At 42.5% G+C, this 12,461-nt stretch overlaps 1 protein-coding gene across 3 annotated transcripts in view; it reads right to left on the bottom strand.

The window, feature by feature from the left end:
- Positions 1-12,461, bottom strand: part of ASUN (asunder spermatogenesis regulator) — a 74,161-nt gene that overhangs the window by 16,978 nt on the left and 44,722 nt on the right. For all 3 annotated transcript variants that reach the window (XM_015429447.1, XM_015429446.1, XM_015429448.1), the window contains 3 exons: positions 6,960-7,049; positions 4,227-4,405; positions 1,523-1,693 (listed from right to left, as the gene is read on the bottom strand). In XM_015429447.1, the coding sequence (XP_015284933.1) occupies positions 1,523-1,693; positions 4,227-4,405; positions 6,960-7,049 (440 nt within the window). The remainder of the gene's footprint in view (positions 1-1,522; positions 1,694-4,226; positions 4,406-6,959; positions 7,050-12,461) is intronic.

Genomic DNA, 12,461 nt, shown 5'->3' on the forward strand with positions numbered 1-12,461 from the left:
GTTCGGAGAACGATGTTTGGAGGATCGGTATCGCATGTCTAAGTTCCGACTCATCTATGGGAGTTTTCAGTGCCGACGGCTGAAGACCTGGTCCTCTAGATATCTGTTGAAATGCTCAAAAGTAGTGCGTGGTGAGGACCCAAGATGGTGACCGATGCAGACGCCAGACGCTGAGCTCCGTGTTTTAATTATGGTTTTTAACTTGCAAAATATTCCCTCCGGACCTTTTTGCTTCTTGCTTTGGCTGACTTAAAGTAGTGTGGTTGCTTAATGATGTCACTGTTGAATTACCTAAATAATTGCGGGGTATTCATCCCATTTTTCATTTCAGTTTATAAAAACAGGACCTGGGGCCGAATACTTGGAGACGCCACCCTCCAGCTCCTCCTCCTCTGCTGAATGGGGAAACCCACCACGAAGTTGCCAAGATCTTGGATTCTAAGTGGCATCATGGGCGCCTTTTCTATGTGATTCAATGGAAGGACTTTGGACCAGCCCATAATGAATGGGTGGAACACTGTCATGTTAATGCTCCTCAGCTGCTGCGTGCTTTCCATAAGATGTACCCTGATAAGCCTGGTGGGGAGGGCCTTCGGAAAGGCAGAATGTCAGCTATGCTGCCATGGCGGCGGGGCGGGGGGGGGATGAGACTCTTCTTCATGCCTTTGATGTTTTGTCTTTCGATTCCCACTCACCGTCTTATCTTGTAGCTCAGACAAATGACCTTGGTGCTCCTCTCTACAAGCTTTGCTGGGAACCTAGGCTCGTTAGTTTTAGGCACAATTTCTTGCTTTGCTTATTGGTTTGCCTGCATCAGGGGTTCAGTTCGAATTGTGTATAACTGTACCTTTCCCACCTGGGACCCCAGTTTCTGACACTAACCGTGTAACCAGATTCACTTGTTGCTACTGCTCAATAAACTTGATCCTAGTTCAGGAACATTGTTGGGACTGGTTTTGTCTATTGCCTCCCCATCCTTGCTGCGTAACTGCTCTGCTCAGCAGGTAACTACTTAATTAAATCACCCATAAATCAGTCATCAATAAATGCTGTGTGTTCATCTTCAGTATTTATCTAGGTAGTCCTTAATCAGTGGTGTCTTTGCACATGCAGAGTTTTGTGGAAAATGATATAAACTATTTCAGATCATTCAGATCAATCATATATATATCAGTCATCAATAAATGCTTTTTTTCAATGAAATCCTACCCTTTAGTGTTTGGCTAAGTAGTCCTTAGTAATGATAATGGCTGCTGATCAGCTTTAATCAGTAGTCTTCTGCGCAAATGCAGTTTTCGGAAAAGCCAACACAAACTGGTTTGACAGGCATTCGTGTCCATACAGCACAAACCAGACAAACCAAGTGATTGGCTCCCATCTGATTACACTTGAACATGCTAAATTCAACCACTGAATGTGTTCACAGCACAATTTGCAGCATCTCGACACCGAAATTAGACTTCCTTGTTTCCAAATAAATATGGATAGGATGGGGATCTAAAAATAACGGATGGCCACTTACAGCTTGCATGTTGAATATGGTCGTCTGTGAAATAATCATGGGCCAGTAGCGAGTATGCTTCTCAAGCTGATCTTTTGCTCGTTCCAAAGGAATCTCAAGACTTCCATCATTCTTATATCTGGTTTCTAGAAAAGGAGTTAGCCTGTTTTCCCTCATAAATTCACCAAAATCCTAATAACCAAACAAGATAAAATTAGAAGTTTTCTTCTAAATGATATTTTATGATACAGTTCAACTATATTTTTATTTTGGGGGGCAAACCATATTGGGCAAGTCATATTTTTAGCAATATTGCATGCAATTCAGTAAAACAGATTTTCATAGTGTTCACAGAGACTGCAAATTATACGCTACAGGAGGTCCATTCCCACATTGGGTTCTGAAACCTATTTTACTGAAACTGACACTTTCCTTAAAATGAAACCATTGCACTTTCCCCATAAAGGGCTGTTTAATTTTCAAGAAGCATATGTTTAGAGCTTGAATCTTACAGCAGAAAAGTTTAATTTTTGACTCAAAGCCAGCTTACATCTCACTGACTCCAATATGTACAAACAATTTTAACACTCAAGTTATAATTACCAAGGACTCAACAAAACATGTGGGCCCAATAATTATCTCATTCAAACTTAGAAGGCTTCCATAAAAGTTAAAGCTATTCTGTTACATCATCAAGGTCAGGAATTAATCAGCTTTGTTTCTCCTAAATTTTTTAATGTTGAAATTTTCCTGTGCAGGTATCTGAGGATTTAAACTTGAATTTTTCTCATGAGCCAGCTCTTCTGTAGCCAGTGTAAGCATTTATTTGTCAAGTAATCGTTACACAAAGTTAGGGATGGGCACAAACCTCATTATGAACCTAAATTTGTCATGAAAATCGGGCTTGTTCGTGGTTCGTGAGCTGAGATTTCTGTGATCTCGCCTGCACAAACCTCCATGCATTTTTCAGAGGTTTGTGGCAGCTTTGTGTCATCAGACATACTGGTGCTGGTCAACTGATCGTCAAAGCAATGGGGAGGATGGACTTCTGCAGCCCTGGAAACACAACAGTGGCCCTCCAAAGCTCGATGGGCAGTGCTGGCCACCAATAAAAGAGCTCCCATTCTGATCTATGGGAGCAGCATGGATATATTCCAACTCACGCACAGCTGTTTTTACTTGGCAGCAGGCAGTTAGAAGCAGAGAGGGAAGGGAACTGAAAGTCATTCCTCAGTGTGAACAATGGGGTTGGGGGTGCTTGGTGCTTACTCAGGGCTCTGAGGCACCTGTCCTTCTGCTCACACTGGGGCTTAGCTTCATTGGTTCCCTGGCTGAGGATCCTACCCCCCATTGGGCTTTGTGTGACAACTAGCTCTGTCTGGTTAGGATTGTGTGAGGTGGAGTGGATGCAGAGCTCTGAGCCACCTATCTCTCTGCTCAGGCTGTCTCTCTCTGCTCACCCCCACCTTCATACTTATTTCTGAAGGGACTGGGTAAAAGTCGGAGCTAGATTATTTTAAACAGATCCTCATAAATTCATATGATTTTAAAATCAAAACCAAACCATCATCATACTGTAGACCATGTCTTAGTCTATAGGCAGCACCACAAAAATCATGCATCCATGGCTTCATGGGGCTGCAATGGTGCAAAAAAGTACTTGCTATCCCCGGATCCTCATGGATCCTCATGATTTTTGCACTAGGTCATCCCAAACTCACCATCAGATCACCTATAATGTCGACAGCCACAGACTGCATTGCAAAAATCACATAAGTGCTTCTTTGTGGCACCACAACAGTGCAAAAACATGGTTCCATGGATCCTCAGGATTTTTGTGTTGGGTTACCCCAAACTCACCATCAAATAACATATCAAGTCAAACCGAACAGAGGGGCTTAGCTGCTGGGTTCCTCAGCTGAGGACCCACACTTAAAGTAAGTGCAACAAAGGAAGTGTGTGTGTGTGGAGGTTGCAATAAAGCACCCCCATATAATTGCACCAAGCACCTATTGTGAGAAAATCCATCTTTTCAGCTAGAGGGGCTCAGATGACAGCCTCCCAGATTTGATCAAAGCTTCATTTAATAATGATTGGCTTTGTGGGAAGGGGGGGGTCAGTGCAAACCACATTTGGGGAGTGTGGAAGAGATTCTCCTTCTCTAACATGATTGTCCAGCACCCAGAGTCTTTTCGCAAGGAGCACAGCAGCAGCAGTGAAGAACAATTACCCTAGAAGAAACCACATCATAACTGAGGGGATCCTCACCAAACTTGGAGGGCATGTAGAGGAGAGACAGCTGGAGACTCGCTGCAAGTTTGGTGTCTCTAGCCCGTGGGGGGGGGGCGTTTTACTGCATCACGAACCTCACAAAATGAACCAGTTTGCCAAAAAAGAAGGTTCATGGTTCATGTGGTCCCATGATCTGAAATGAACCTCCATTTCCCCAGTTTGTGCCCAACCTTTTGCAAAGTATCACCCTCAATACCACTTGTTTTCCAAGATATATCTGTTTACATTAATATTATTACTTCCCTTCTACCATTCCCTGCTCCTGCTTGTTTTCTTCCTGCCCCCCCGTGACAATGCCACCCAGCAACTTCTTTTTTAGTTACTCCCTTTACAGAAAGCTTTGCTGAAAGGCCAAACAAAGCGTCTTTACTAAGTTCAAAGTGACTGAATTCGTATCATGGTGCTTTTTTAAAATTAACCTTAAGAATCTTACAGTAATTCTGTAGTCTGTGACTCTGCCACCACAACCTTCACTAATCGAAGGAGGATCTTCCAGAGTGGATCTAGAACTGCTTAACACATGCAGAAAAATCTCTCCTCCATGGCTACTAAGCATATGACTAATTACTTTAGAGCCAGACTTCCGTGGTTGTTCCAAAAGCACAGAGCGACCTATTGAAAGAGAAGTCACTTCATTAGTTACTCAGCATAACAATTCTACATTAGCAGCACTGAGCATAACAATTCTACATAGCAGCACTTGCAGAAAAATCTGGTACACACACACACACACACACACACACACATATTGAGGGGTTTAAAATACCCCAAAATGATATAAGGAACACTTGTAGCTTTAAGCAACAGATTCCGTTAGTGGCTGTTGCTAGGTAACCACAGTATTTCAGGCTGAAGTTCTGTGAGTAAAAAAGCAGGGGGTGGGGTCAGGGTCCTTTTCAGGCCTATTTTTGGCTTTTGAGGGAAGACTTGTTGTGGCCAGCCTGATTAAGGTAGCCAGCTCAAGGTTGGGAAATTCCTGGAGATTTTGTGGTAGAGTCTGAGGAGGACAGGGTTTGGGGAGGGGAAAGGCCTCAGCTGGATATAAAATGGCATACAGTCAACCCACCAAAGCAGCCATTTTCTCCAAGGGGAGATATCACAGTTATTTGGAGTTCAGTTGTAATCAGTGTTCCCTCTAAGCTGAGTTAGTGTGAGCTAGCTCACAGTTTTTAGCCTCCAGCTCACACATTTTTGTCTTAGCTCAGGAAGGATGGCTCCAGAGCAAATTAATTTATGTAGTAGTCAAATCACTCACTCACAACATTAATGGTGGTAGCTTACAAAGCAGAATTTTTGCTCACAAGACTCCACAGCTTAGAGGGAGCATTGGTTGTAATTCCCATGAAAATCCATGTTTAAAAAATGAAAATGTGCCAATAGTACAACTGTATGTGCCTGTCAAAAGCAAACAGCAAGTTCCTATAACATTATCTGAAATTACATTTTACTAGCACTTGAAAAATTAATGTAATTGTGCATGATGAGACACATTATTATACCTGCATCACAAGGACAGAAATTTTGGCCTACTTTCTGAAACTGGTCACTACTGACAGACCAAGAACTTCATTCAAGGACATCCTTTGAGCTATACATTTCAAAGACTGGTGCTCTCTCTTAAGAGACACTTTCTGAATTATACCACAGTTTCATTAAATTCCAGTTTATTGTGATGTAGGCTGCCTCACAACGTATGGTCTGTTGGTGGAGATTAGAACAGGATTCTAAGCCACAGCTTTTACCAGGCTTGCTAGCAGCAGTTTGTATTAACTGCTTCATCATTATGTCCAAATTCAGAAATCCATCTGTTCATTACCGTCACTGCACTCAGTCTCGGACAACAGCATAAAGAAACAGAAAGTCCTAGCTGCTCCAACATCATTTGGCTAATGGTGCTTTCTCTCTCCTTTCTTCTGCCTTCTCTACAGACTCTCCCACCCTACTAGTGATGAGTACCAAGCAGGCCTGTGTGGCTACAAGCTCTTCCAAGAGAAAACTGTTTCCCAGGACAGTGGAATAAAAGATCTTGCTTAATAACCAACTTTTATTAAATTTGCCAGCATACAGCCATAACTTTAGGTAAAAGCAGTTCATAGCCCATATGGTATACCTTCCTTCCCATAAAGACATCTCTCTTTCCATCTAACCATTATACCCCAGGAAAGAGTAAGTGAGCTGTTCATGATTATGTGTTTTTCCCCATCTCTAATTTCTGATAATAAACTAAGAAAAAGTGGATTTCCCCATTTAGGATTTGATTCTTTCCCACTCCTGGAGATCTGATCCAAAAGGAGGACGGTCCTCCCTTTTCTTTGGATGGATTTTTTTTTGGGGGGAAGGGGGGATAAAATCCACAATTTTACCCTGGTTTCCATGGAGACTGTGGACACTAGGAGAAAATGTCTAGGCTACATGGTATTGTTGCAATCTAGAGACCCTAGCAAATGCCCTCTCACAGCTTCCCTATGATTCTCAGAACTGCTGCTTAAGGCTTATAAAATTTTGTCTTACCAAGACAAATAATAATGCCCTACTTAGAAAAAAGTAATTAAGGTGGGCTTCAGAAGACATGGTATACCTAACCCATTCATCTTAACTAAAGGAACCCTTTGGACTGTGACCCTTGCCCTAAAACAATAGTTTCTGTTTACATGATATTAGAAGTCTGGCTCACTGGCCTATGTTTCCAGGATCATCTCTAGAACATTTTTATTTTAAAAAAATAAACACCAGGTTTCAAAGTAGCCTGCTGTCTGTCCAGTGAGATGGGGTAAATGGTGTGTGTGGGGAAGTACCTTAAAGTGGGGGAGGTAAGAAAAAAGAGTTATGTCCTACTGGCAGCATGTACTTGCACTATTTTTGGAAGAGTTGCCAGATCGCTTAATGTGCAGCAAGTGGTCTGAGGCAGAAGGCCAGGCTCTTTTTATTTAGAAGTCAGGCCAATCCAGAGACTTCACTCAAGTTGCCAAATGCAGGACCAATATTGCACCCCCTTAATCTCTTTTGCATCTAAAATGGGCTTGGGGCCTGAGCACCTGCTTTCCTGCTAGGAAGTTCATTATGTTAAACCCCAGCCTTAGACACTGCAGTTCCCCAGTTCAAGCTCTAGAGTTAAGTAAATTCAATTAAATTTTCATTTAAAGCGTTGACCCCCAAATATATTTACCATTAAGAAGAAAGTTAGTAAGGCAGGAGGAAGGTCGGCTATTTACATCTACAGGAGATATCCTGTATGCACCAGTACAATAATGCAGCTCTGAAAAAAGGGGAGGAAATGGTTACAGGATAGAAATATCATCCTAATTTTAATACACACATAGTATTAACCATTCTAAATGAAATAAATATCATAAAGGATTTTGCATTTAAACTATGTATACTGGGGTTAAAAAGAGTTGAGTGAAAAATATGTTTAAACTCTGCTGGGATTATATCACTTATTTGTGTGTGCATATACATACACTCCCACCCCCAGTTTAACCAAAGAGAGGCTGAGACAGATTTCAATACATCTACACTGACAATCTGCACACATTCTCTCCTATCATTCATATACTGATCTGGCATTGTGCTCAGTTCCTTATTCATGTTCTGTTTGCCATCATGAGCTAATTCTCCACTCAGCCCACATTAACTAGAATTATTACAATGATATTTATCTTATGTATGTTGCAAAGCTCTTTGAGGACGAAATCTGATGTCAATAAATAGTCCTATCTGTCAGTTTCTGATATAGTTGCTAAATAAGGTTTTAAGGCATTTCTGAGGAATAGTGGGCAAAATAATCTCCTCCAAAGGGTTCCAATATGCTGAAACCAAATTTTGTTTGTATTTTAAAGTTCAAAGGGCAAAATCCTCAAGAACAGCCAAAATTGCTTTCACTTCAAAATGGAGGGTGATAATGATATGGTTTTTGCATTTATAAGTTTTGATATCCCCAGCACAATTAACATGCAGGAAAAAGAGGTGTACCTTTTTTGGAAAAAACTCCTTGAACAAAAAATGTAGTTGGAAATGTTTGAAACATTATGGCTTTTATTAGACTCTATATGAATTTTTAAAGGTAATTTGAGCCTTAAAATATGCCAATAGATTTAATCAGACTTTTAGGCCAATCTTGGCTTTCCTCTATCTCATGGGAGTAGAAGATACTTAAGAAAAGCTCAGGAGGCATCACCTTTGGGTCTGCAGGAAGCATCCATTTGGAAATAGCTGTCCCTCATCACAGGAAGCTGTTTGGCATCTTCCAATATTTTGTGATTGCTCCCCCCCCCCCCCCCCGCACTGGTTTGTTTACCCCATCTCAGTAGCCATTTTGTGGTGGTGCTCACTACACTTTTGCAAAACTCCTATAGGCTCAACATAGCTGGGGACCTCTGGTCTAGGGTAACCAAAGCAGTTAGCCCCTTATCTCACCCAACGAGACCTAGCTACAGTAACCCATGCAATGGTCGCTTCCAGACTGGACTATTGTAACTCTCTCTACGTGGGGCTGCCCTTGATCCTGCTCCGGAAGTTACAGCTAGTGCAGAACGCGGCAGCATGGGTGTTGATGGCGACACCTGTGTGGGCTCGCATCCACCCAGTGCTGCGTGAACTGTACTGATTGCCTATTGAATTCTGGATCCATTTCAAGGTGCTGGTACTTACCTTTAAAGCCCTATACAGCCAGGGGGCAGCATACCTTCAAGACCGCCTCTCCCCATATGAGCCCCGGAGGACACAGAGGTCTATGAATCAACATCTTCTAGCAGTCCCCGGCCCCAGGGATGTCTGAATAGCCTCAACCAGGGCCAGGGCTTTTTTGGCCCTGGCCCCAACCTGGTGGAATGAGTTCTCATATGAGATCAGGGCCCTGCGGGATCTATTACAGTTCCACAGGGCCTGCAAGACAGAGCTCTTTCACCAGGCCTCTGGCTGAGGCAGCGGACGTTCCTTTCCTCTCCTGGCTATCTCCCCTCCAGCAGCCTGGATCTTAACATCGGTACTGCTGAATTGACATCGGTTGCCTGGATCTTAATATCAGTATTGATGATCAGAACTAGCTTGTTGCACAATATTTTATGGTTTTACTGTTTTGTTATTTTAATTATTGTTTTAATGGTATTGTATTGAGATTGTTGTGAACCGCCCTGAACCTGCCTGTGGGGAGGACGGTATATAAATCAAACAAATAAATTAAAAATAAATAAATAAATAGCCGCCAGATGTACCTTCAAAGATGAGGCTGCTAAACCTGGCTCCTTAAGTGTGAGAAGGTCCTAAAATACAAGGGGAATAGGGCACGTAACTGTGGGAACCCCCTTCAACTTCCCCCATCTGGAAAAGCAAGTCCGTTTACTCAAATAAGATTGCCTGGTGGACGGTCTGCGAGCATCAAGTAGAACATTAGCTACCTGCTCGGAAATCTTAAATTGGGTTGATTCAGTAACTAGGCTATCAGTTGCAACTTGTATACTTGAAACAATGGACCCTCGCGGACCAGAACCACTGCCAAGAGTAGATAGAAGTACAGCCCCTTGGACACTGACAGAAGGATATGAAACCAGGTCTGTCTGGGCCAAAAAGGGGTAATTAGGATACACCAAGTGTTCTCTTCTGAAATCTTGGGTAAAACTGTGCTGATGAGTGGAATAAGGGGGAAGGCACAGAAGAGGCTACCAAACCACTGGTGCCAAAAAGCATCTCCAATACACAGCCAGTCACTCCCAGCCCTGTAACAGAATACTGGGGCTTTTTGCATTGGCTCTTGTGGCAAACAAGTCCACCATAGGGAAATCTCATCGAAGAAAAACTGGGCGAATATGTTCCTCTTTAAGGGACCATTTGTGTTGTGAATGCCCAAGTCTGTTCAAGACATCTTCTTGTGTGTTGCTGGTGTTTTTGTGTAATTTTATTTATTTATTTATTTATTTATTTATTTAGAGTTTGCCTTTCTCACAGGGACTTAAGGCAGATTACACAGAGTGAGTCAATACAATCAACAGAATGGTACATTCATTAAACAATGCATTAGGATTGTAGAAGGCTAGAACCAACCAGAAATCTAAAAGGTAGAACTGAAGCATAGCATAACTATTAACATGACACATTAAACGTTTCAAAAATTGCATAGTATGATACAGTAGTATAAATCATAGTCCCCAATTATTTATCCAAATAAATCTGTGAACCATTTTGTACAGGGCAACCCTATTACTTGTCCAGAACAACTCTCTTGAATAATTCAGTTTTGCATAATTTGCAGAAAGCCAGGAGAGTGGGAGCCTTCCTGACTTTGTTGTGCAGCAGGTATAAGAAACAGTAAGAGAAACAAACAAACAAAAAACACCAGAGTTGCATCTACCTGTGTTATTCATCAAGTAGTCTTCTGTGCAGGGACACATTGAGACTGCGTGTGTGCAGGTCAGCCACAGAAAAGATTTCCAAAGCTTTCTAATAGACTAGGAGTGCCCCTCCTCCCTCTGGCGCTTTCCCGCCAAAACTATCGCCAGGAGGTGACCAGGAGGAGGGGTGTTACTTCCTCAGTTCTCTTCATGCCACTGTTGGAGAACCCAAGAAACTGAGGTTTCAGAGAGTTCACAGCAGGGCAGGAGGGAGGGATGTGTGCCTGCACAGAAGACAACTCAATGAACAGTAGTTACAGATAAGTGCAACCCTGCTTTCATCATTGTGGCTTCTGTGCAGCCCCACAAGCTCACTGAGTGAAGGAGGTGGGTGTGAAGCTCTCAAAGGAAGAGACTAGGAGGTCCACCTTCCCAACAGTTGTTTAGTGTCCCATATTGACCTTCATCCAGAGAGCAGGGAGCTCTCGACAAGTATCCCAACTAATGTTCCCTCTAAGCTGTGGAGTCTTGTGAGGAAAAATTCTACTTTGTGAGCAACTGGCATTAAAGTTATGAGTGAGCCATTTGGCTACTGCATAAATTAGTTTGCTCTGAAGCCCTCCTCCCTGAGCTGAGACAGAAATCTGTGAGCCGGAGGCTAAAAAACTGTGAGCTAGCTCACACCAACTCGGCTTAGAGGGAACACTGATCCCAACTAAATTACATGCAGGAACATGGCAAAGAAAAACAGCACTCTTTTGAAGAGAGAGCCATGATATGTAAAGTAGCACTGAACAGCCATGTACTCAAGACACAATGTGATAGCCTCTGCCAACCCACAAGTTTGGGTTGTGTGAAGAAGCTGACCATGTGTGACATGAGGATTGACATCTTATGTTGGCAGAGCCCTGATCTGCTGGATCCCTTCATTACTGCCTGAGCTAATCACCCCAGATAGCTGAAGATCAAAGAGCTGACTGTAAAACAAGGAACTAAACTTGCTAGCACTTTATTATGTTTGATTTTAACGTTGTATTATATTAACTGATGTTGTGATTTTATGTACACTGTTGGAATTTTATTCTGTTTTGTAAGCCGCCCTGAGTTGGCCTTGGCCGGGATTGTGAGATAAAAATCTAATAAATAATAAATAACAATAATGAGGACTGAGAGACAATCCCTGTTAGGGGATCCTAGCCAGGGCATCATACATCCTAACCTTGTGAAACTTCATGAATGGAGGGGGCATAGGTTAAAACTGTGAAACACAAGGTTAGGGGTGCCATACAGAGTAGCCCAAAGTGCCTCACTTGTTGCTAGGAGATAGTAAGGCCTGAATGATAACAATTCAGCCCAGCAGCCATCTTGGAGGAAGCATCCTTGGCACATTCCATTCTTACCTACATAAGCTGTGCCTTCTTGTTTTCGCTAGTACTAGGATACCAAGACGGGGCATGAAGACCCTAGCCAGATTCAACTGGCCGGGCACACATGCATGATAAATTTTATGCTCCGCCACAGGTCGTGACCAAAGAAATGACCTTTAGCTCTTGCGATGATTTTACCTATACCATGTAACCAATAGGTTTGTATATGTACCAACACATGCTCTGTACATCAGTAGGGCTATAAAAGATCTGACCACCCCAATGGGGCCAGAGCAGCTTGGTTAGCAGGCTTCAGCTTTGCTTTGCTCAGCTTTTATTGCAATACATTCTATTTTTCATCCTCATTCAGACTCCATCTGATTGTCTTCATTGGGCGAAGGCATTCAGACCACAGATTTGTGGAACAGAACCCACAATGCCCTCATTCTACAGCTGCATACTAAAAATAAAAGTATTCTAAATGAAGCACCTGGTAAGTATAAAAACATCAAATGAGGGGTTATGCCTCTGTTTTGTACCATCTTTAGAAATCCAGTAAGGAAGAGGAGAATTTGAGAGTTTTGAGACCCAACCAGTGGCCAAAACATTATCAACAGCACAAGAAACAGGGTCCAAACCGTGTTACAGCTTCAGTAGAGACTCTTTTCCACTTAAAAGTGCAAAATATGGTAGTGAAAGGGTAGTGCTTGCCACTCAGAAAAGTTGGAGGCTACTGATACAATGCAGAAAAGGAGCTGATCAGACTACCAAAGTTGTCAGTAGGAGTGAGAATAAGCAGATCTGCACCATAATAATGAAACCAGTGAAACAGGCATGATACAGCCAAAGAAAGGATGGACAGAATGCATCATAAATGAACCTTGTGCAGCTCACAGAGCAATCTGCACAGCAAACACACAAAGGGGAAAAAAAATGTCAAAATAGGTTACTTTGCCAAGGAAATAAAAGGGCATT

The sequence above is a fragment of the Gekko japonicus genome, unplaced genomic scaffold, assembly GCF_001447785.1.
Source record: "Gekko japonicus isolate JY-2015 unplaced genomic scaffold, Gekko_japonicus_V1.1 scaffold169, whole genome shotgun sequence".
NCBI lineage: Eukaryota > Metazoa > Chordata > Lepidosauria > Squamata > Gekkonidae > Gekko > Gekko japonicus.